Source organism: Diceros bicornis, chromosome 13 (assembly GCF_020826845.1).
Source record: "Diceros bicornis minor isolate mBicDic1 chromosome 13, mDicBic1.mat.cur, whole genome shotgun sequence".
NCBI lineage: Eukaryota > Metazoa > Chordata > Mammalia > Perissodactyla > Rhinocerotidae > Diceros > Diceros bicornis.
This window is the reverse complement of record NC_080752.1, coordinates 26,246,357-26,268,240: the sequence shown is the minus strand read 5'-3', so window position 1 is coordinate 26,268,240 and position 21,884 is coordinate 26,246,357. Positions and strand designations below refer to the sequence as shown.

General features: G+C 59.9%; 1 protein-coding gene across 1 annotated transcript in view; it reads left to right on the top strand.

The window, feature by feature from the left end:
- The first annotated feature begins 704 nt into the window (after window positions 1-704).
- CHD5 (chromodomain helicase DNA binding protein 5) overlaps window positions 705-21,884 on the top strand; it is a 60,752-nt gene continuing 39,572 nt past the window's right edge. The window contains exons 1-4 of the mRNA XM_058552758.1: window positions 705-804; window positions 11,498-11,625; window positions 18,697-18,876; window positions 21,542-21,660. Of these exons, the coding sequence (XP_058408741.1) occupies window positions 726-804; window positions 11,498-11,625; window positions 18,697-18,876; window positions 21,542-21,660 (506 nt within the window). The 5' untranslated portion in view covers window positions 705-725. The remainder of the gene's footprint in view (window positions 805-11,497; window positions 11,626-18,696; window positions 18,877-21,541; window positions 21,661-21,884) is intronic.

The window sequence follows — 21,884 nt, the reverse complement described above, 5'->3', positions numbered from 1 at the left end:
GAAAGGTGATTAGAAGCGTGTTCAGACCGGAGCCGGGTGCGGGGAGGCGAGGGTCCCGGTGCGTGTGAGCGGAGTGTGGGGAGCTAGCTGCTCGCCGCCCCGAGGACCCCGCCTCCGCGCCCTTGGGGACCCCTGGGCCGAGCGCCTTCCGGGCGGGGGCGGCGGCAGGCTCTGCGTTTCCCCGCCTCCTTCTGGGCCCGGCTCGCCCGAGTCCCTGCTGCCTGCTCGGCCGTCGGGTCCCGGGGTGCGCCGGCGCCTCGACGGCTCCGCCGGCCGGAGCGCCCTGTCCCCCACCCTCCACCCGGCGGCTCAGGACTAGTCCCCCAACTTGTTCTCTGCTGTTAACTAGTCGCACTGCCGGAACGATGGGATGGGGTTGCCACAGCAACCAGACTGGACGTCACAATCCGGGCATGTGTGCCGCCCCCCCCGCCGTGCCGCCGGCGCTGCCGCCGCCACCCCCGGCCGGCTGCGGGACTCGGGCTGCGGGGCGCGGTGGGCGGAGCAGCCCGGGCGTTGCGGGGAGCAGGGCAAAGGCGGCCGAGAGGAAGGGGGTCGAGACGGAGGGGTGGAGGTTTGGGGGGGTGGGGGGGCAGGCGGCCGCCATCTTCTCGCCGAGGCCGCCTCGCCCGCCGCGCGCGCCCGTCAGGCAGCGCACGGGTTAAGGCTGGCACCGCGCCCGGCGGGAGGGGGGGCGCCCACCTCCCCTCCCCCCCGCGCCGGCTATGCGGGGCCCGCTGGGCACCGAGGAGGAGCTGCCGCGGCTGTTTGCGGACGAGATGGAGAACGAGGACGAGATGTCAGGTGAGCGGGGCGCCGGCTGCGTGCCGGGCCGGGGCGGCGGGGGGCGCGGGGACCGGCGGGACCCCGGGGCCGGACCGCGCGAGCGGCACTGGCAGCGTTCGGGAGGGGGCGCCCGGGCTGCGCTGCCGCCCTCCTGGCGCCGCGCAGCCAAGGGCGCGGGGTAGGCGAGCGCCAGGGCGCGGCACGCCGGCGGCCAAAGGCGGGGTGCGATCGGGGCCACCCTGGCCGCGGCGCGGGCCAGGCGCGGGCGGAGGACCGCGGGGGGGCCTGCGCTGGGCGCCCCGGGCGGGGAGGGGGCGCGGCGCCGCCGGGGTCAGCCCTCGTGCCCTTGAAGGGGGCGGGAATCGCGCTCGGCTTCTGGCGCCGCGCACCCCGCGCTGTGGCCCTACCGCCGGGCGCCTTTGGCCTTCCGGGGGCAGGCGGGACCCGGCCCCCGGTCCCTGGCCCATCTCGGCTCCAGGGCGTGCTGGGTGGGGCCCGGAGCAGGGCGAGGACGGGCCGTGCTTGGGGACCCGGCGAGGGCCCTGGCTGGGGCGGTTTCTCTTGGGCCCACGAGGGCTACAGGCCGGGGTGCGCGGGCTCGGACTCCCGCTCCCCTTCCCCGGCCGCTGAGTGCTGTGACCGCCGCTCCCAAGCACTTTGCCTGGGCCGCCGGCGTCGTGCTGGCACACCCTAGCGCCCGCCGCCGTCTCCAGCCTGAGACGGACCAAGGTAGTGGCGTTCCCAGCCTACTCCGCTTTGGCTATCGGTCTGAGCCCAGGGCCACCGCCCTTGCCCTTGCCATCCCTCTCAGAATTCAGCGTAAACAGGGCTTGTGTGTCAGGGGTAACCTTGCAGGATCATCCTTTAGTTAATTGCTCACCATTTGTTTGGGACGTTTCCCTTCCTGGCACAGCTGGGCAGGGCCTCACCCTGTCAACCAGCCTCCCTCCCTCCTTCTGGGGGACTGTGTTACTTCTCAGCTTCCCTGCACCAAATCTGTGGGCCCTCCTGGGCTCCTTAGAGACTTGTGGGAGATCCAGGGGCCCTCCCTGGCCCAGAAGTGTGCTGTCTGGTCTCAGGAGTGCCTTCCACAGGGGGGAGAATATTCCACAAATTGGCATCCCAACTCTTGTGTGCAGGAGGTGAGAAGGAGAGGACCCAGTGGGCAGCAGCTCCCCAGGCTGCTGGGTCTTCCCAGCTAGGGGATTCCCTCCAGGAGGCCAGGCCCAGGAGGGCCTCCTCCCCGCCACCCTTCAACTTGGTTGCTTGCTTTAAGGCTGTGATGGCCGCCCTGCAGGAGCCTGGCCTCACCCCATTTTTCAGACACCCTGCTTTTCAACTTTGCAAAGCTCCTGCTGGGGTGAGGGGAGTGGGGCTGAGGCGGCCCCACGTGGGTGGGGTTGCTTGGACAATAGTTGACTCTTACATATCCAGATCCAGGGAATCAGGCCCATTTCCCTGGAAGGGAACACAGAGGCCCAGCACAGGCATGGAAACCCGTGGCTATTTTCCACCCAGGAGGCTGGCTCCTCCCTAAGCCGTTCACTGCTTCCTCAGCAGGTGGTTTCCAGTGGTACTCTGGGCACGGCCCCTTTGTGGCACGATAGGGGCACTGGACATGCCTTCACAGGCTTATTCCAGAACTTCACCGGCCCCCTGATGGGGTCTCCTGTCCCTCTTTCCCACATACTCTGGCTCTCCCTAGTGGTGTCAGGGTGTGGAGCGTGGGGAGGGGAGGAGGCCAGGGAAAGTACCCCCAGGCTGATGGGCCCCCAACTCACCCTGTTTGGGCCAGAGGGCTTGGGTCTTGGTCAAAGTCACCTGCTCACCACCCATTCTCCCTCTCCCTCCTGCTTGTGCCCATTGCTCCGGGGCAGGGCAGGGTAGGGGTGAGGTTGTCCCCAGGGCCTCTAGGAATGCCCCCAAAGCCCTGCAGAGGAGGGCCATGCTCCGGCCACTCTGGCCTAGGGATTGCAGCCCCATCCTCAGCAAGACCAGATGCTCCACCTCCAGAGTGTGATCTGAGCCTTCTCAAGCTCCCAGCTCCTCTCCATGTGCCTGGTCCAAGCCACCGTCCCCTTCTGCTGGTCCACTCCAGAGGCTCCCAGCCAGTCCTCAATGACCAGCCTCCACTCAGCAGCCAGGTCACCTTTGTAAATCAGACCCAGACCCCCATGGCTTTGATTGACTGCAGAGCTCCTGCTCTGTCCCGCCCTCATCATCCCCACTCCCCCTTGTTCACCTACTGCAGCCACACTGGCCTCCTTGCTGCTTCTAGAACCCCCCAAAGCATCCTGCCGTTGAGCACTGGCTGTGACCTCTGCTGACCTGCTCTTTCCTCCGCTCACAGCTGCCTCCTTCCTGTGGTTTAGGTCCCAGCTCAAATGTCACCAAGGGGAGGCCCTCCTTGACCTCCTGGCTCAAGGGTGGCCCCACCCCTGTCGCCCTCAGACCCATCTTAATGCTGTATTTTCCTGGCAGCCTTTCCTATTACCTGGAATATTACCATCAGCCTACTTCTGTGTCGATGGGCTCCCCCTCGAGTGTACTCCCTTGGTCACCTGCCGTGCCTGGCACATGGTACCGTGGGTGCTCAGGAGATGGTTGTGGTCTCAGTGTCTGAGGGCTAGGAGTCTCTAGGTCACCACTGGCCCCCAGACACGATGACAGCCTCAGCCCAGGCCTTGTGTCTCTCCTGAAGTGCTAGCCAGCTGGCCCCCTAGCTCTCCATTGCAGCCGCTCTGCAGCCCTCGGCCTGTGTTCGAGGCTGTGACCCGACTGGACCTAGAGCCAGCAGGTTCCAAACCATCACAGTTTGCGGGCGGAGGAGCTAGTGTTTGGGAACTGTCGTGCTCATTTTTAAATCTGCAGCAGATTGCACTCGTTACTTGTCAAATCGACTTTCTTTTCACTCTGCCCCGTCTCCCACCTCCTCCTCAGCAATATTCTTGTTTCTCACACGGGGGCTTTGCTGGACCAGCTTTCTGGCATTGAGGCAGGTGGGCGAGCCTGCTTCAAGGAGGAGGGCAGAGTGGGGGCCTGCCTCTCCAGCTCAGGGGCTGGCAGCTGCCAAATTCTCTCAGCGGTTTGGAGGGCCAGGCAAAGTGAGCGCTCAAGGGTCAGATGGATCCAGCTCTGCTGCCTGTTACTACCTGACCTTGGGCAAGCTACCCAGCCCCTATGCCTCAATGTCCCCACTTGTGGAATGGGGCTCTAGCACTAGCTACCTCATAGAGGGTTATTATGAGGACAGGTGAGACGGTGCATGTGGAACTTGTAGGTCACAGTGCCCAGCACATAATAGGTGCCCAATAAACTGTGACTGTTACAATTAGCACCACCCAAGGCGGGCAGTTGATCTGCCTTCCCCAAGGAAATGCTTCTGAGACTTGCACCTTCATCCAGTAAGCTGGAGGGCGTGGGGGCTTGGGCCAGAGGAGGGCTGGGAGTGTGAAACCCACGGAGGGAGGGAGGGAGGGGCTCGGCACCCTGGGCCTTTTTCTCAGAAGTTCCTCAGTCACATGCATCCAGAGGGGTGGGTTTCCCGGAGCTGGTGAGCCCCGCTTCTCTCCTGGCCAGGTAGTGTGACCACTCTGGCCCCAGAGACACTTGATTGGCCCATGCTCCCCAAGCCCGCAGGCCTGCCCCCAGCCGTGTGAGCATCTTAGGCTTCCTTGGGCCCAGGGGCCAGGAGGGAGTGATAGCCATGATTCCTAAAGGTCCATGCCTTCTTAGCTTGCCCCCCACCTTGGGGAAATGTGGGTTTTGGGGGGGGTCCCAAGAAGCCTGATCATATTTAATACTCTTTGCTAGGAGGAGAGAGGCAAAGGGATCAGCACAATTTGCCCAGTGGCTTGACCTGTGGGATATTCACCTCACTCCAAATTGGTCAGAGACTAAGATTCATCTATCATTTCATCAGTTCACTCAATCACCCACCCACCTCTTAATCTACCCACCTGTGTATCCACCCTCCCATCCAAACATCTACCCATCCAGCCATAAAACCAACCAACTAAACATCCACTCACCACCCACTATCCATCCATCCAACCCACTCACCATCCATCCATCCATCCATCCATCCATCCATCCATCCTATCTACTCTCCATCCATCTCCCCGTCCTTCATCCATCCATCTATCCATCCATCCTACCCACTCTCCATTCTCCATCCATCCGTCTATCTGTCTGTCCATCCATCCGACTCACTCTCTATCCATTCACCCATCTTTCGTCCATCCATCTATCCATCCATGCTACTCACTCTCCGTCCATCCACCCATCTTTCATCCATCCATCTATCCATCCATCCTACACTCTCCATTCTCCATCCATCCATCTATCCATCCTACTCACTCTCCATCCATCCGCCCATCCTTCATCCATCCGTCCTACCCAATGTCCATTCACCATCCATCCATCCTACCCACTCTCCATTCTCCATCCATCCATCCATCCATTCATCTATCCATCTATCCATTCTACTCACTCTCCATCCATCCACACATCCCTCATCCATCCATCTATCCATCCTACCCACTCTCCATCCATCCATCTACCCATCCTTCATCCATCCATCCATCCTACCCCTTCTCCATTCTCCATCCATCCGTCTATCTATCCATCCATCCATCCATCCATTCATTCCTCTATCCATCCTACTCACTCTCCATCCATCCACGCATCCCTCATCCATCCATCCATCCTGCCCACTCTCCATCCATCCATCCACCCATCCTTCATCCATCCATCCGTCCTACCCACTCTCCATTCACCATCCATTCATCCTTCTCACTCTCCATCCTCCATCCATCCATCCATCCATCCATCTAACCCACTCTCCATTCATCCATCCATCCCATTCTCCATCCATCCATTCATCCATCCCTCCCACTCTCCAGCCAGCTATCCATCCATCCATCCATCCATCCATCCATCCGCCCACCCATCCATGCACACACTTAACATTGATTTCTTGAGTATCTTCTCTGAGTCAGGTACTGAACACAGTACATGCTGTCTAACTTTCTAGGGCTTTTGCAGGTAAAACTTTTGAGACTTTCTACTTTATTTCTTTGGCTCTGTCCTTATTTCCCTCTCCCTATCTCTTTCTCGCACTCTATCCCCTTGTCTGTCCCTCTGTTTGTCTGTCTCTGAGTCTGTCAGTCTGTCTTCCCTGAGTCCTTGCCTCTGCTTCTCTCTCTGTCTGGCTGACCCTCTTTTGTCCTATCTCTCCCTGGCCCTTTGGGTGTGTCTCCCCATCCCCTCCCTCCTTTGCCTCTCTGCCCTCCTCCTCCTTGCAGTGCTCTGTGCCTGCATGAGGGCCTCCCCCTGCCTGCGCTGGGCCCCCATCCTCCCGCCTCCTCTCTCCTCCTCCCTTTCCTCGGCCCCAGTCCCTTAAGGGAAAAGCCTCACCTGTCCGCCCTCCCGCCCACCCAGAGTGCTCAGGACTGACTCTTTCTTTGATGAGACGCCAGTGAGATGATGTCTGGATTTTGTTAAATGTCCTAAATAAATTATTAATCCTCTCTTGCGCGGGAGTACTGCAGCAGAAGGCCTGTGGCGTGGGGGGTGCTCCAAGGACTGATGGGAACCTTAGGCTTGGCGCCCCCTCTTTGGCCAGCCCTAGGGTGGCCCTGAGAACCCCTGGCCCAGCAGTGCCTAAACCAGAGACCCCCTCACCCTCTCCTTTACTACCCACTGTCCTAACCCTCATGGGGTCTCCCTGGGCGCCACCTGCTGTCGCCGAGCACCTCTTGGGCATCATGTCAGCACTTTTCACTCCTACTTTCAAATTCTCCATCACCCTGTGAGAAAGGAAGGATTAGGCCTGTTTTAAGGATAACGAAGTGGGCTCAGTGGGGTGACCCCGCCGGGAAGGGGTGGTGGTTTGAAGCATGCGCTCTTCTGTTCCTCCCTCCTCCTGCTTCCAGGTGGTCTTGTTCCCTGCTTGGTGCTGGGTTGGGGTGGGGAACAGAAGGAGCCCCCCTCCCCAGGCCTAGCCTGCCACCGAGCTGGCAGATTTGCAGACCCTAAGGATGGAGCACTTGTCTCGGCTCCTGGCTTGGTCCCCCCAATCCTTGGCCCCCCCAAATCAGATGAGCTAACTTTTCTTTCCACAATCATATGCTCGTCTGATCACCTTGTGTTTGCAGGGCTCCTGGGTGGGCTGCTTACTTGCCCAGGCCCCTCTGAGCTAGGCTCCCTAGCTGCCCTTCCCCAGAGGAGGGGGCAGGAGCTGGGCAGAGCATTACCTGTGGGGTGAGCATGGGGGCTTGTGGTGGACTGGCCCTGACCCCCCTGAGGGATCCCATGTGACCTTCTAGACCAGGGCCCGGCCTGAGTCACCTTGGTGTCCCCAGGCCACTCCCCGAGCTTGGCTCACAGGCTATGTTGTTTAAATGCTTGATAATATGGGGTAAGTCCGAATCTGGGAGGGTCGGATGCCTGGAGGGAGGTGCTGGGCGGGGACCACACATGGTGGTGGGAGCGGCCTGTCTGGTTTCTGTCCTGGCTCTACTACCTGCCAGCTGTGAACTGAGATGTGGGCAAATGATGAGATCCTCCGAGCCTCAGTTTCCTCATCTGCAAATGGGGTAATAATAGTAGGTCTCCCAGGGTTGCTGTGTAGAGTAGATGAATTAATATAAACATATGCTACCTACTTTGAGCCCGGCACAGGTGGTATATAGGAACTTGCGCTATTATAACATGTTACCCTGAGAAGGGCCCACCCAGCTTGTCTGGGTTGCAGTCTGCAGTGCAGCCTGGGGGTCCACAGGGCAGAGCTGGAGCGTTTGCAGGGGGCTGGTGAGGGGCTGGGCATGAGCTTAGGGAGGAGCAGCAGAAAGTACCTCTCTCTGCCCCTCCGTCCATACCCGTCTGCCTTCTGTCTCCATCTCTGACGCAGCCTCCCTAGGCCTGCTCGGACCTGGGAGCTCAGAAGGTAGGAGAGATAACAAGGCTAATGGGTCCTAATTATAGCCTGGCTTGGATCGATGGAGCCTCGGCCCTGGAGGGGCAGGGCTGGTGCAGGAGGGTACTGCTAGGCAGGCCAGAGGGCTGTGGAGCAGCCAGGAGGGGCTGGGAGCTGGCAGGACGAGGAGTCCTGAGGCCACTCCTCCCAGGGACCTTCACCCCAGGGTGGGCCTGATCCCACCTTACCACTGGCTGTGCCCTGAGGAGTGGGCCAGTAGGGGCACAGGACACAGGGCTGGGGGCTGCAGGAGGGGCTGATGGGCACCAGGAAGGGTTACTTGGATGTGACTCCCTAGGTCTGGTTTCAGAAAGCTCAGGGCCTGTTGCAGAAGAAGGAGGAGGGGGCTGGGGCTAGGGTGGGAAGCATGGGGGCTTTGGGGGGCAGGGTCACAGAACAGCAGCCCTGGAGTGTCCTCAGGGCCACCAGAAGCCGTGAGGGGAGAGGAAGGGCCTGTCAAGAGATGGGGTGGGTAGTGCGGGGTCCCCTTCCTCGGGTACCAGCCCCGGAACCTTCCTGGAGGAGGGATTTAATCAGGCAGATGGTCCTGGGCTGTGAGGTCTTCCGGGAATGGAGGAGGGGGTCTGTCCATGGGCAGAGGGTCTGGGGCTTTATCCTCCAAGGCTCGTTCTGGGCATAGATTAGGGCCAGAGTGTGGCCGCCCCCCCGCCCTCCTCCTGGCTCCCCAGACAGGGCGGGGCGCAGCCCATGGCAGATCACAGGCTTCCTTCCAGAACCTCCCACAGCCACCTGTGCATCCCCTTGTCTGTTCTGCTGGTCTGTCGGTCAGTCAGTGACCTTGTGCTGGTCTGGCCTTCCCAGGCTGGGGGACCACCCTGCTGAGGGGACAGGGGATGCGGGGGAAGTTGTAGGAGGCAGGAGGGAGAGGCCCCCTCATGATTGCGTCAGCCCGAGCCCGTTACATAACTGGTGCCGGGCATTGCCAGGGTGTGGGGGTGGCTCTGCCCAGGCGGTCTCCCTGCGGCACTGGGGGAGGCGGAGGTGGGTGGGGGAGTGGGCAGGCGTGGATGGGTGTCTGATCCCCAGCCCTGCTCCCTGCCAGCCCCATCACTGCCCCCCAGACCCCTTCACTCCAGGACGACTCTGGGGGTCCCCGTGCATGCAACTGGCCTGAAAAATCCCTGCCCCTCCCACGTCAGGGCTCGGAGGGACAGGACGGGGTCAGCTTGAACAGCCTCAGCCTGGTTCCACTTGAGGCCTGCCCACATTAAACCCAAATTTGGGCCCACCCCTCACAGCCTGCCCCCTGTGTGCTGTAGCCCTGGCTAAGGCCACTGCTGTGCCCTCCATGTGGTCTTGTCCTCAGCAGTGCCCCTCTCTGCCAGTCCGGACCACGGAGCTCACTCCCCGGGGACGGCCAGCGCTCAGGCCACTTCTGCTATGACAACTCCCCATCCTGCCTGGAGGCAGCCTTTCTCCATGTCTGGGCTTGCCTGGCAGGATGGAGAGGGGGCTGGGAGTTGGGCAGGCCCTGCCTCCTGCCCCCGTGTACTCCTGGGGGGCTTTACAAGTCAGGGTGGGCACTTGCTCCCTGGGTGGGGAGGCCACAGGCCTCTGGCCTCTCTGGAGGGGGACCCCGGTGCCCTGACCGTGGTACAGCCCCCACCTTCCCCTGGTAGGGCGTGATACGCGTAGGAACTAGCTGTGGGCTGTGGGGTGGAAGGGGCATCCACTGGGCCTCCAGAGTCACCAGCTCCTTTGAGCTGCACCTAGAGTGTGGCGATGGGAGTCACGAGACCCGGGGGGGGTCCTGCCCCCTTCCGCCTGGGAACTCGAGGAGGCAGGGGTCCCAGGCCAAGGGTGGACCCATGTGGAGGACAGGGGGCCAGATGTTGGTGTGTCCTGGGTGTGCACACACATGTCTGAGCATCTGTGGTGTGTGGGTCTGACACGTTCAACAACCACGATGTTTTAGGGTAAAAGACGTCCTGGTTGGGGGTGGAGGGCCCTGTTTCTTTAAACTTGATGCAGCGGGGACGCTCTGCCCCTTTCCTGCGTGGCCCTGGGACTTCTTGCCCTCCCCAGGGTCTCCCCGGGGGGTACCCTGCAGTGGGTCTCACTCGAGGCAGTGGTCAGGCTGAGTGAGACCCTGGTGATGTGTCCCTTCCCGCCCCGATGGCTCTTCTCTTTGCCCCACCTGGTGCACGTGGGGTGGTGATGGGGATGGGGTAGGATAAGCTGGCTATGGGCATCGGGGCCCTCGGCTGGTGTGGGCCCCTTTTGTAGACTCTTTGGAGGTTTGGCTGGTTCCTTCTGGAAGCTTCCTTTGCCCTGGGCGGACAGATGTATCTCTACTCTGGGTGGTTTGTTCTTTTTTTTTTTTTTTTTTAAACATTTTATTTATTCATTTTTTTCCCCCCAAAGCCCCAGTAGATAGCCGTATGTCATAGGTTCACATCCTTCCAGTTGCTGTACGTGGGACTCGGCCTCTGGTTGGACGGAGAAGTGGTGCCTTGGGGCGTGCCCGGGATCCGAACCCGGGCCGCCAGCATCAGAGCGCACGCACTTAACCGCTAAGCCACGGAGCCGGCCCCTGGGTGGTTTGTTCTTGCAGCGTCTTCTTGCTGCCATTTGCCCCCCAGAGGACCCTCCCCACTCTCCCCTCCGTGGCCCACGTCTGGTCCCCAGGAACTTGGAGCTCACTGCCCTTTTTCACCCCCGATTTCCCAGTGGCGTTAGACACCATGTCCCCAAGGCCTGGGCCACGTGTCGAGCCCTCTCCTCCTTGGGAGGTGGCATGAAGCTCGCAGCCAGCTGCTGCTTCAGCGATATTCCACCTCACACACCCACCCTGCCTGCTGCCCTCTCAGCCTTTTAAATTCGTGAAGGAGCGAGGGAGTTCAGGAATGGTGGGCAGCTTCTTGAAAACCCACGTGTGGTGGATGCAGTGTCTCTGTAGAATTTCACATCTTCTTGGTGCCCAGCTGGAGTGTGTTTGGCATCCTGCTGTGCGTGTGTGTCTGGGTGACTCGGGGAGCGTACCTGTGTGGGTGCGTGTGCAAGATCAGGGCGGGAGAGGTGGTGTGGTCTTCAATTTCCCATTAAGGGGGGTCCTGGCATCCTCCGTGTTGGTCTGTCTTCCAAATCCACGGGTCCTTGCTGAGAGGCTCCACGTGGTCCTGGGGTGATGTGACTTGCGTGTCCCCGTCATCCTGCATTCACGAGCCATCTCCTGGCCACACCGTGGGCCTCCAGAGGACAGAGATGGGCCCTGACCCCTCCCTGGGGCCAGCTGGAGATGGCTTTGTGATCCCATGGGGCTGCTTTCTCCCTGGGAAGCCATGTCAACAAGGCCTCTTAGCTAGTCGCTCACTTTTGCTCAGCACGTTCAGTTTCCCGAGCACTGTCATGTCAGGGTCGGTGGTTACTGTCCCATTTTACAGGTGAGGGAAGGAAAGGTCCAGAGAAGTGAGGTGACAGGACACAGCCTACCAGAGCTGGGATTCCAGTCCTGTGTTTTTCCACTCACTGGGTTTGGGTGGGAGGTGGCTTTGAGGGGTTGGGAAAAGGCTGGGGCAGGGGAGCTGGATGGAGGGAGAAGGAGTTGGGGGTGGGAGGGTGGGACTGGGGAGGGTGGGGTAGGCATGAGTTGGCACCCTTGGGTGGCAGAGGAGCTGGCTGTCCCTACGGGCCCCACCTCCCACTCTATGTCCCTGGGGTCTCCCCGAGGGAAGCGGCAGAGTAACCCCCTCCCCCTTCTGATTCCTCCAGAAGAAGAAGATGGTGGCCTTGAAGCCTTTGACGACTTTTTCCCTGAGGAGCCTGTGAGCCTTCCCAAGAAGAAGAAATCCAGGAAGCTCAAGGAGAACAGGTCCAAAGGGAAGAGGAAGAAGAAAGAGGTGCGTGTGGGAGGGTGGGGCCACGAGGAGGTCTTGGCTGCCCCCTGGGCCTCCGGAGAAGGACCTCGGCTCCCGGACCTGCGAGGGTGGGTGTCCTGAGAGCTGGGTTTGAGTGAGAAACACCAAAACCAGTGCTCAGTGCTGAGCAGTGTGCATAGACCTTTCCAAGATGGATCTGAAACGTCCTGTGAGTGTCCGAGGATCGTTTATCCTTTCTCCTGTCGTGGCCATCCTGGCCATGACAACTTGGGGTCCCCAGTGCTCGAGTCCCTTCACTGAAGGGCCCATGGTCCCGCCTGCCCTGGGTGCCCACTGCCTCTGTTGCTCTGGCGGTGCCGTCTGCTGCTCGCCCTGTCCACTTCAGGGCAGGCCTCTGTCCTGGTTTGCTGCTTCCAGTCTGTTGAAGTGGAATCCTGATGAAGACGATAAAAGTGGGAGAGGAGTAGGGAGGTCCCGGTGAGGGCCAGGGTCACCTATCAGTCACTGTGAGCTCTGTGACCTCATTTCCAGAATGCTTCCACGGGGACTCACTTGATCCTCAAGGTCAACCTTGGGAATAGGTGGGATAGGGATGATGATCACCTTCGGCAGACGGGGAAACTGAGGCTGACTTGCAGCTTAAAGCCCTTTCCCCCTGGAAGGGGGAGGGACGATAACAGGATGGTGTGGCAGCTCCCATCTGCTCACCATGTCGCTGCCCACCTCTTTTTGGGCATCATCCCCGATCCTCCAGGTGGCCCCGTGGGGAAGGAGGTGGTGTGCGCCCTGCTTTACAGGCAAGGGAGTGGAGGCTCAGAGATGAACTTGCCCAGGGTCACAGTGACAGCTAAGGTCTGGACCCGGGGCTGCTGCTCCATCCAGCAACCCCCCTGGCCTGGTCGCCCCAGCCCACCTGCCCTGAGGGGAAGTGATGTCAGCTCTCCCGCCTTCTTGCCTCCCCTGCCCAGAGGGGGACCCGCCGGGCTTAACCTTGCAGGGGAGCTGGTGGGGGATGTTTTAGCACCCTTGGTGGCCCTGGGGCAGAGCTGGGCCCAAGATCCAGACTCAGAGTGAGGTGGGGAGGGGAGAGCACATCCCAGGCTGAGGGTACAAGTATTGGCCAGAGTGTTTTGGGTGCGGCCAGTGAGTAATTCAAGGCTAGGGGGGCCTCAGAGGCCCCTGTGGGCCTCTGGCTTGTCCTGGAGTGAGAAGGGGTTGTTGGAAGGCTTTGCGCAGGAGGTCTGTGGTGTGCCAGCTCTGGCAGGCTCCCTGAGGGTGCTGCAGCGGCAGGATCGAGGAGACCTCTGAGGATGGAGGGCCTGTGATGGCGGGCGGGTGAGAAGGGGCGATTCCTTCCTGAGAATCTGCCTCCGAAGCCACTGCCTGACCCCTCTGAGACTCACTTCTGTGTCTGCAGTAAGGGGGCGCCATCACCTGTCCACGTCCCTGCTTGTTTTGGGGGCGAATCAGATGTGGACCAACAGGGCACTTTTCTGTGAGAGGTGCCACGGGGAAGGCCAGAGGCACTTGGGGGCATCCACGGTGCCATTCTGGATGTGTCTGGAGGGCAGGGCCTGCCCTGGACTGTGTCCCAGGTCACTGTGGTGGTCTGTCTGGGTTCTGGCCTGTTGGGAGCTCAGGGAGGCAGGGAGGTGGCAGCCCCGGCTCCTTCTGGCTGGAACCGTCCCAGGTGCATCCTGCCTCTGTGTCTTTGGTGAGGTTGGGGTCAGCTTTTCTCACCTGAACTCTCCCCTGTGCTGCTGTCCTGGCTCCTGCCCTGCCTCTCCCCTGTAGTTCTCCCTTTCCTGGGAAGGGCTTCCGGAGGGACACGTCTGACCACGCTCCACAGCTGCCCTGTCCAGGCTCCAAGGCCTCAAAGCCCCCTCCCGTGGTTTGGCCAAAGCCGCCTCCCAAGCCCTGTCGCTGCCTACTTTGCGCTGCACCAGGCCCTTCCTCTCCCCCAGTGTGTGGGGCTGCCCTTTCTTCTCCTGGAGGGACCCTGAGCCTCCAAGCTCAGTGCTGCCCCTGCCCGGCACCACCTTCCATCCCTACTGCCCCTCAGCTCTGTCCTCACTGTCTGGGCTCCTGGCATCGTTATCTGTTCCCTCCCAGGATGCCCCACCCCTTACCACGGGGCGGCGTGTGGGCATACGGGCTCTGAGACTCTTCCGAGGGGTTGGGAAGGGATGAAGCTCCTTGTCCCCATTATCCAGATGGCCAAGTGGAGGCAGGAGACAGGAAGGGAGCAGCTCAGGGGGGCGATGCTGTGGACCAGCTCCTCCATGGGGAGGGGTCTCTGAATTTCCTGCTGCGCCCCCCCCCCCACTGATAACCTCACCATCCTTGTTCCTTGTGTGTGGCAGAGGATAGATGGTTCTGAAGCTGGCAGGACCTTAGGGTGCAGGGGCCAACTTCCTGGTTGAGGCTGTGAAGTGTCATTTTGCTGCGGCCACAGCCCTCCCCCCAGACGAGAGGCTCTGTGGGCGTGGGGTGGAGGTGGATTTTAGGGTCCTGAGGCCTAGTAGCCAAGGCGGTAGCTCCCTGCACATGCCCACCCGGCTCCTCAGTGTTTTTCTCTCTTGGGAACTGGGCAGGAGGCCCAGTGCCATCAGGTCCTTGGTCTCAGGCCTTTAGGCTGGGTCTGCCCAGTTCCCAGATGCAGATGAAGGACCACCAGGGGTGCCATAGGGGTCTGTGGGTACCCCTCTTCCTCTCCTTCCTGCCCCAGGCAGGGCTGGCTTTTCTCTCACCCTCCTGGGCACAGGGTACAGCAGGACCCTGCCCCTGCCCAGGCCAGGAAGGAGGCTGGAGATGGGCAGTGTGTGGACAGTGGTGAGGTGGGGGCTGGGGTAGGGGAGTTGAGCAGTAGGGAGGTAGGCCAGGTGGCCTCCAAGGCCTGAGGGCTGGTGCTTGCCTCCCCCAGGCCCAGCGCCGGGGTCACTCAGGTCTCCTCCCTCCCTCCATCCTCTGGACCTACCTGGACACATGTTCTTCTTGTCTGTGCCTCTCTCTCTGGCTCCTGTTGGCCTGTCTGCCTCTCACTGTTTTGGCCTGAGATTGGCCTTTCTCCCTTACCTGTCTCTTGCTCTCTCCTCTTCTGTCTCCCTTGCCCCCTCTCTAGCTTCTCTCCATTTCTTCTTTCCCCCTCCAGCCTCATTTCCCTCCCTCCCTCCATCTCTCTCTCTCTCTCTTCCTTCTCTTCCATTCTCTCCACTCTCCCTCCCCTCACTTCCTTACCCTCTATCCTTCCTTTCTCTACCAAGGTGCAGTTCAGGTTCTCGAAAAGGGTGGAGGGCCGGGTGGACTCCAGGCCTGCAGATGACCGGGCAGTGCCAGACAGGCCCCCAAGGTGACCCTTGGGCCCTTGCTGTCCCCTCCCCTGAATTCCTGAGAGCTTGGCTTGGCCAGTTGTCAGATCTCAGAGGGTCTGGAGCATGCTGCAGCCAGAGAGCAGGATCCCGGCTCCCATGTGCCTCCCGCCCGCCTACAAGCTGGGGGCCTCAAGACGCAAGGCGGGGAATTTCACCCCTTTGCTCCTCTCCATCTCCAACCAGGTGGCCCCACGATCAGGTGGTGGGCGGAGGCAGCGGAAGCGCGGGCGGTGGAATACATGCAGCAGTTTTTTTGGTGGGGGGGACAGGCAGCAAGTCGTGGATTCTGATTTACATAAAATAACCGGGCTGCGGCCAGAACCTGAGCATATGTAGATGAAGCTCCTTGTCAGACCCAGCGCAGGAGGCAGAAATGATTTCAACCTGTACTGCAGCGGTTACCATAGCAACCAATTATTCAGTGCTAAATTATAACTGTTTATAACACTCGTGAATGAGAAGGCTCATATTTCATTCTTTCTTTTTCCCTCTCAATCTTGAAGGACCCCAAATTGAGAATGACCAACTCTCCAAGTCCTTCTTTTCGAGTGTAAATGCCTCCTTTTTTGTGCTGAGTGCTGGTCGTAGAGAGAAGGGAGAGGGAGATGGGAGGCCTTGATGGAGAGACGTCTGCAGAGCTGGGGAGGAGGAAGAGTGGGCAGGGACTGCCCACTTGGGGTCCCCAGGGCGTGCACTGGGCGCATGCCTGGGGCTCAGGGCAGAGACCCCTCCTACCTCCCCCCACTGCTTGCACACACAACCTGGGCGTGGCGTTTAGGGCAGCTTTGCAGCTGGATGCTGTTGGGGACTCCAAGTCCACTAAGAGTCTTATTAACAGCAGGCGCATCTCCTATAGCCACGCCCGGGGCTGCCACAGCCCAGAGGACAGCGTCAAGGTCAAAGCCCCGACTGGCTGTCGTCCCAACTGGCTGTCGTCCCCACGGTGTGGCTCAGGGCTGAGGTTGGTTCAGGGCTCCATTAGGGCATTCTTGCTCCGTGCCTGTGTCTCCTCTCGTGAACGTGGCTTGGCCCAACCCCGCTCCATAAGTTTCAAGATACTGAGCGGCTGGTCTACTCCTGGTTCCCAGGTTATTCCCTCTCTCCTTGCCACTGGCTGACAATGCGTCCCTCCAGGTCCTGCTGATGGGTCACTTCTCTTCGAGTTGTTTTCAGAACTATCGCTGCTCTTCCCCTCTCTCCCTTCTCTGCAAGGAAAGATTTTTTTTTTGGAAAAATAAAAGGAGACCCGGGTCTAGAAGTGTGCAAACAGCCAGATGCAGAGATATTCTGTAGGTACAGACTCCAGCTCCCTCTGGGCCCTGCATTCGCAGCTGTGCTGGCCACTCCTGGCCTCTCCTGCGCTTGGGAAGTGGCTGTGCCTGCTTCCCATCAGATGCTCAGGTCAACTCTCCCTCAGATGTGGCCACAACAGCCCCTTCTGCCTGCATCACATTGCCGTTCTGTACTGTAATTGTCGCCCAGCTATAGCACCTTCTCTGCAGTTGGCTGTAGCCCAGTCCTGAATTGCAGAAACCAGGAGGATGAGGCTGATGTGTCTTCAGTTTGTTGTCTTGCCTGCATCTTTGGCTTCCAGGCAGAGTTGGGGTCGTCATGGGTATTGGGTCTCTCCTATTTCAAAATGTTTAAGGCTGTCTCTGACACGATCTCCTTTGTTCCTCTTACCACTCTTTGTGGCATCTCCATTTCACAGATGAGGAAGTTGAGGTCAGGGTGCCACAGTGACTTGCCCAGTTCCCAGGCTAGCAAGGGGCAGAGCTCCGAGGCATTCTCTGTCCTGTGGCCTCCCCGGGGAGCCCTGGGACCCACCGCCAGACCACTCGGGTATCAGCTGGGTATCAGCTGTGGGTCCTCCTGCCTCATCTCAGGTCTGGTTTGTGGGGTCCGCCCCAGGGCAGCTGAGGGCCAGCCCCTCACCCCTCCCTTGGGCGGTGCCACAGCCTCTGTCCGTGGTGCTGAAGTCCATGGCAGCCTCCTTCTCCCATCCTTACCTTTACTGGGGTGAGGGCTGGGGTAGAGCTTGTCTCTCAGGTCTTTTGAAGGGTGGTCTCTCGAAGCTGGCAGAACTCTACACCCTCGGGAGGAAATGGACGTCCCTGGCTGACCTCCATTTCCCCAAAGGACTGAGGCAGAGCTGTGAGCTGTGGCCCCAGGGCCCCACCTCACCACCAGCCCTGGGAGCGTGAGCACCCACAAGGCTGTCCTGCCCCAGGCAGGCTCTGGCAGGAGCCAAGACTGGCTCTGCCCCTGGGGCCAGCATGGCGGAGTCAGTATTCCGGAAAACCCGGTTCCGGAAAGGTGCAGAGGCCCTGCTGTCTGCCAACCACCAGCCAGCACACTGACTCAGCGGCTTAATGAGCATAAAAGGTTTGGGAGCTGGCGGGAGAGAGAGAGCTGAGCTTCCAGGAGAGTCAGGTAGTGCAGGGAGCCTGTGGGGGGGTCCTTTCCCAGCTGTATCTCAGGGAGATCCTCCCTCCTGGGAAAAGACCCTCAACTACTGCATGGCCGGAAAGGGCAGAGATCAGGCTTGGCCCTCCCAAGATTCTCCAGACAGACCCGCTGCCCTTGCTGACCCCCCTCCCTTCTCCTGCCAGCTCTCTTCCCTTCCCCCTCCCTCGTCTCTGCCTTCCCCCTCCCTCCCCACCTCCTCTTATGCCTCTCTCCCCCATTGCTGTTTCCTGAGCTCATTTTCCATCTTTCCAGTTCTCTCTTCATCTCTTCCATGCCTCTCTTTGCTCACCTTGAAAACAGTAAATAGCCAGCACGAAGATGACAAGCCTGTACTGTAATTGGAGCATCAGTACCCAGCCTCTCCTCGAAGACCCAGGCCCGGAGGAGGCTGGGAAGGGCTTTGCCAGTCCACTTGCATCTGAGAGGCTGAGAGTAAACAGCTTTCTCTGAGGGGCAGTGCCTTTCTGGTGGGGATGCTCTGGCTGTAAACGCCCTTATCTCCATATAAATGGGCCATTTTCTGCCTGTACAGACGGAAACTAAATCAAGGAAGCCAAGCTTAAGAGCTGCCTAAATTACCTTGTCTCATGTTGAGACGCAGTGGCCAGGGTGGGGGTGGTGGGGAAGGTGGGCTTGTGCCATAGTAGCTTCTGGAGAGCCCATAGGCAGATACAACTGGGATGTGCGTTCTATGTTAATTATAGGTTTCACTCTACAAGCACAATTCCAGAGGATGCACACGTGAGCAGAGAGGTTAGGTACCGGGAGGGGAGTGCTTGCTCCCACCCCGCCTGGGACTTTTCCCAGGCACTTTGTTTTCTGGCTTTCTGGGCATCTCCTCTGCTACGAGCTCTTGGGTCTGAGCACCATCATGCAACACTCCTTAAAATCCCGAAGTCCATAGAAACCTGATTCTGATTGAAGCAGGGCCTGAGCCTCACCCCGGGGCAGTCCAAGCAGGCTGCGGGAGCTTGTCTGGGGGGGAAGCCTGACTTCATGAGAGGCCTTGCCTTACCTGCACACTCTGCCATCTGCCCGTCATTGGGGATGAGACCTTTGACCCCTGGCGGTTTGGAGCAGCCTTTCTGGCTGGGCTTCGGTGCTGAGCTGTGAGCAATGGGACACTGAATGATCCAGAAAGCGTGGGCCCACTGACTTTGCCCGGAGGCTGCTCTCAGGGCAGGGCTGCTGCCCAGGACTCTGGACTTGCTTGGGGCCTCTGTTGCCCTCACTATTTCCCTTTCTCTTCCAGGGGAGCAATGATGAACTGTCGGAAAATGAAGAGGATCTGGAAGAGAAATCAGAGAGTGAGGGCAGTGATTACTCCCCTAATAAAAAGAAGAAGAAAAAACTCAAGGACAAGAAGGAGAAAAAAGCCAAGCGGAAAAAGAAGGATGATGAGGAGGATGATAATGATGACGGAGGCCTGAAGGTAACCGCTGGGGGCCGGCTGGAGGGCCTGGGCTCTGAGAGGCCACACCTGCCGGGACTGGCTGGGCCTCGTGCCGTCAGATCTCTGCCTTCCGGACTGGGAGCCCGAGTGAAAAGCCTGAGCATCCTTTCCCCCTGGGGGCTGTCGGGAGCAGATGGGTCTGTGGGTTTGAGCGTGTGCAAGTGGAGAAATACTGTAGCCACAGGTCTCGAAGGCGTATCTGAAATAATGAGGGGTGATGTTCAGGAGTTTGGGGAGGAAGTCGCGGAGCCTCTTGCTGACGTGTTGTTCACTCTTCTGCCCGTTGGAGTGCGCAGCTATTTCTGAGGAGAGTGACGGTCTGAGCTTAAGTTTTGTGTCAGGAGCCTCTTGCCTGGAGCACTTTGGGAAAATAAACCCAATGGAGCCTTTGCCAAAAAGAAGCGGCTGGACAGCTCTGCTTATGGTGGAGAGGGAACTTTGTCACTCAGCGTGCATTCTGAAATCCTGCCCCTGTGGGCGAGTGTCCCCATGGGCAGGAATCTGGGGAGCTGTAGCGACAGGCCTGCAGCACCCCCCGGGGAAAAGCGTCTTCCCCGTGAATGTGGAGAATGATGTGAACTGAGCCCAGGCCCCTGAGTCTCAGGGGCCGCACTGTGGGGGCTCCTTGGGGAGGGGACGGGGCCGAGGGTAGGCCGGCGGGCGGACTCCGGGCCCAGGTCTAGGGCAGCGGGCAGAGGACAACGAGTCATCAGGAGCGCCTGCTTCCTTTGTTCTTTCACCCCAGCGCCCAGGCTCAGTTTGGGCCCACTGGGGATTTAAAGATAAGTGCTCTGCAAATATTAGTACAGTGGCTGTTGGGTGAGGCAGAAATGGTGACTGTCAGCAACTGAAGTTAGGAAGCGCTGGGGGTGTCCCGACACCCAGAGGGATTTCATTAGTCGGCAGGTGTGTTGTGAGTCATCTGTGACTGATAATAGCTGAGGGGCTGACAGCTTTGAAAGATGAACTTACGGGAGCGACTCAGACTTATCCTGTAACAGTGTCATCTGCTCACTCACATACCGCCCTGCTTCCCAAGGGGCCGGGGGGGCGGGGGTGAAGCCCTGATGTGTCTCCAGGAATGGCTGTGTGTCATGGGGGCAGGTCGGCCACGGGAGGGGGTCCAACATGGAAGCACCTCTGAACTGTCACAGAGAACAGGAGGAGGCTGGGAAGAGGGTTCCAGAGCTGCTCCGTTGTGTTGAGCAGGCAGGCCTGGTTCTCAGCCCCCGGGGCCCTTGGGGCCGAGGAAGGCTGTTTGTACGACCTGGTGGCCTTCCACTGCAGGAGCGGACAGCCCAGCTCTGAGGGGCTTAGGCAGTAAAGGGGTTTGTTGGATCAGGGCCCCCAGAGTTGACAGGCAAGGAGGCTTCCAGCTTGTGGGACCCAGTGGTGTCATCTAGGGCCCTGTTTCTTTGCATCTCTCACCCTGCCTCTGCGGGGTCTGCTCCAGCCTCAGGCCAGGCACCCTCATGGCTGAGAATGGGTGTAGCGGCAGCTCAGGGCTTCCTGGCCACCCGGTGCCCCATCCAGCAGGAGGGAGAGCAGGCCTGTGTCCCAGCTGTCCACGCAGGAGACCCAGTGGTCCCCCTGACGGGACTGGCTTAACTCACATGCCCACCGGGACCAATGACTGTGGCCTGGGAGTGCCATGTGCTGATTGGCTGAGTGGATCAGTGGGTGGGGCTGGGGCAGCTCAAGGCTGTCTGGAACAGGTGGGAGATCAGGGTGAGGGCCCTGTTCCAAGCACCTGTGCTAATTCGTTCCCTCCCATGAGGCAGGTGCTATAACCCTGTTTTGCAGATGGGGAAACCAAGGCACAGAGAAATGAAGTAGCTTGTCCACCTCTCACCGCCAGTATATGGCAGAGCCAGGATTAGAATTGGCATCTGTCTGGCTCCAGAGCCCAAACTCATAGCCAGCACCGCCCCCCCATCCCAGCCAGCCCCAGTCTGCCCGTGATCTAACACTGGGCTGGCTGTCTTGGGAAGTCACACTCCTCCTCAGTGCCCCATCTGGAAAGTGCCGCAGTAGCCGAGGGACCCTCTCAAGGCTCTGCCCCCAGCTGGGCAATTGTCCTGTCCCCTGCCCTTGCCAGGGCTCACCTTCCTGGCCCCAGAACCCAGCAGTGGCCAGTCCTTTCATGAGGTCCATGTGTGACTGTACTGGTGGGCATCCTTGGGTGGCCCCATTTCTTCCCAACATGGCTTAGGCAGCCCCTTGGCCCTGCTGCCTCCCCTGGGACGTCTGCCCTTCTAGAGCCCATCTTCAGGCTGCTCTTTTGTCCCGCTGCCCAGATTCCTGGAACAGATTCCTCCCAGGGACTGAGTCCTGTTATTATTCCTGCCCTGGGCATGCACATGGCCTCCCCTCCAACCCCCTACATTAAACCCCCAGCCACTTGGTCCTGCACCCCCTCATGAACTGGCATCTGAGCCACTCCCACTGACCAAGGGGCCTGCGGGCTGGGCCGCCTTAGGATGTTTTCCGTGGTGGGTGAGAACTGCTCTTTTAAGTTGCAGACACAACCTATTCCCCCCTCCACCACCCCATTCTGAGGCCTCCTGGATGGGGGCCCCGGGGTGAGGGGGCAGGTTAGAAGGACCCCCACCTCTGATTCCTTCTCTGTCCTGTGTGTCCGTAGGAGCCTAAGTCCTCTGGGCAGCTCATGGCCGAGTGGGGCCTGGACGACGTGGACTACCTGTTCTCGGAGGCCGACTACCACACGCTGACCAACTACAAGGCCTTCAGCCAATTTCTCAGGTGGGTGTGGGGCCGGCTGCATGACTGGGCGTCCATAGGGACTGCCTTTGAGGCCTGCACTCCCCCAGGTGGCATCAGGTCGGGGGGGTCAGAGGGACAGATCCCCGGGCTTGTGGGGTGGGGTGGGGCTGTCAGGCTAACAGTGACCCTGGACAGAGCTGGCAGGAGGGGGCAGGACCCCCTTCATTATAACAGATGAACACAGATTTAATTGATGGTGATCC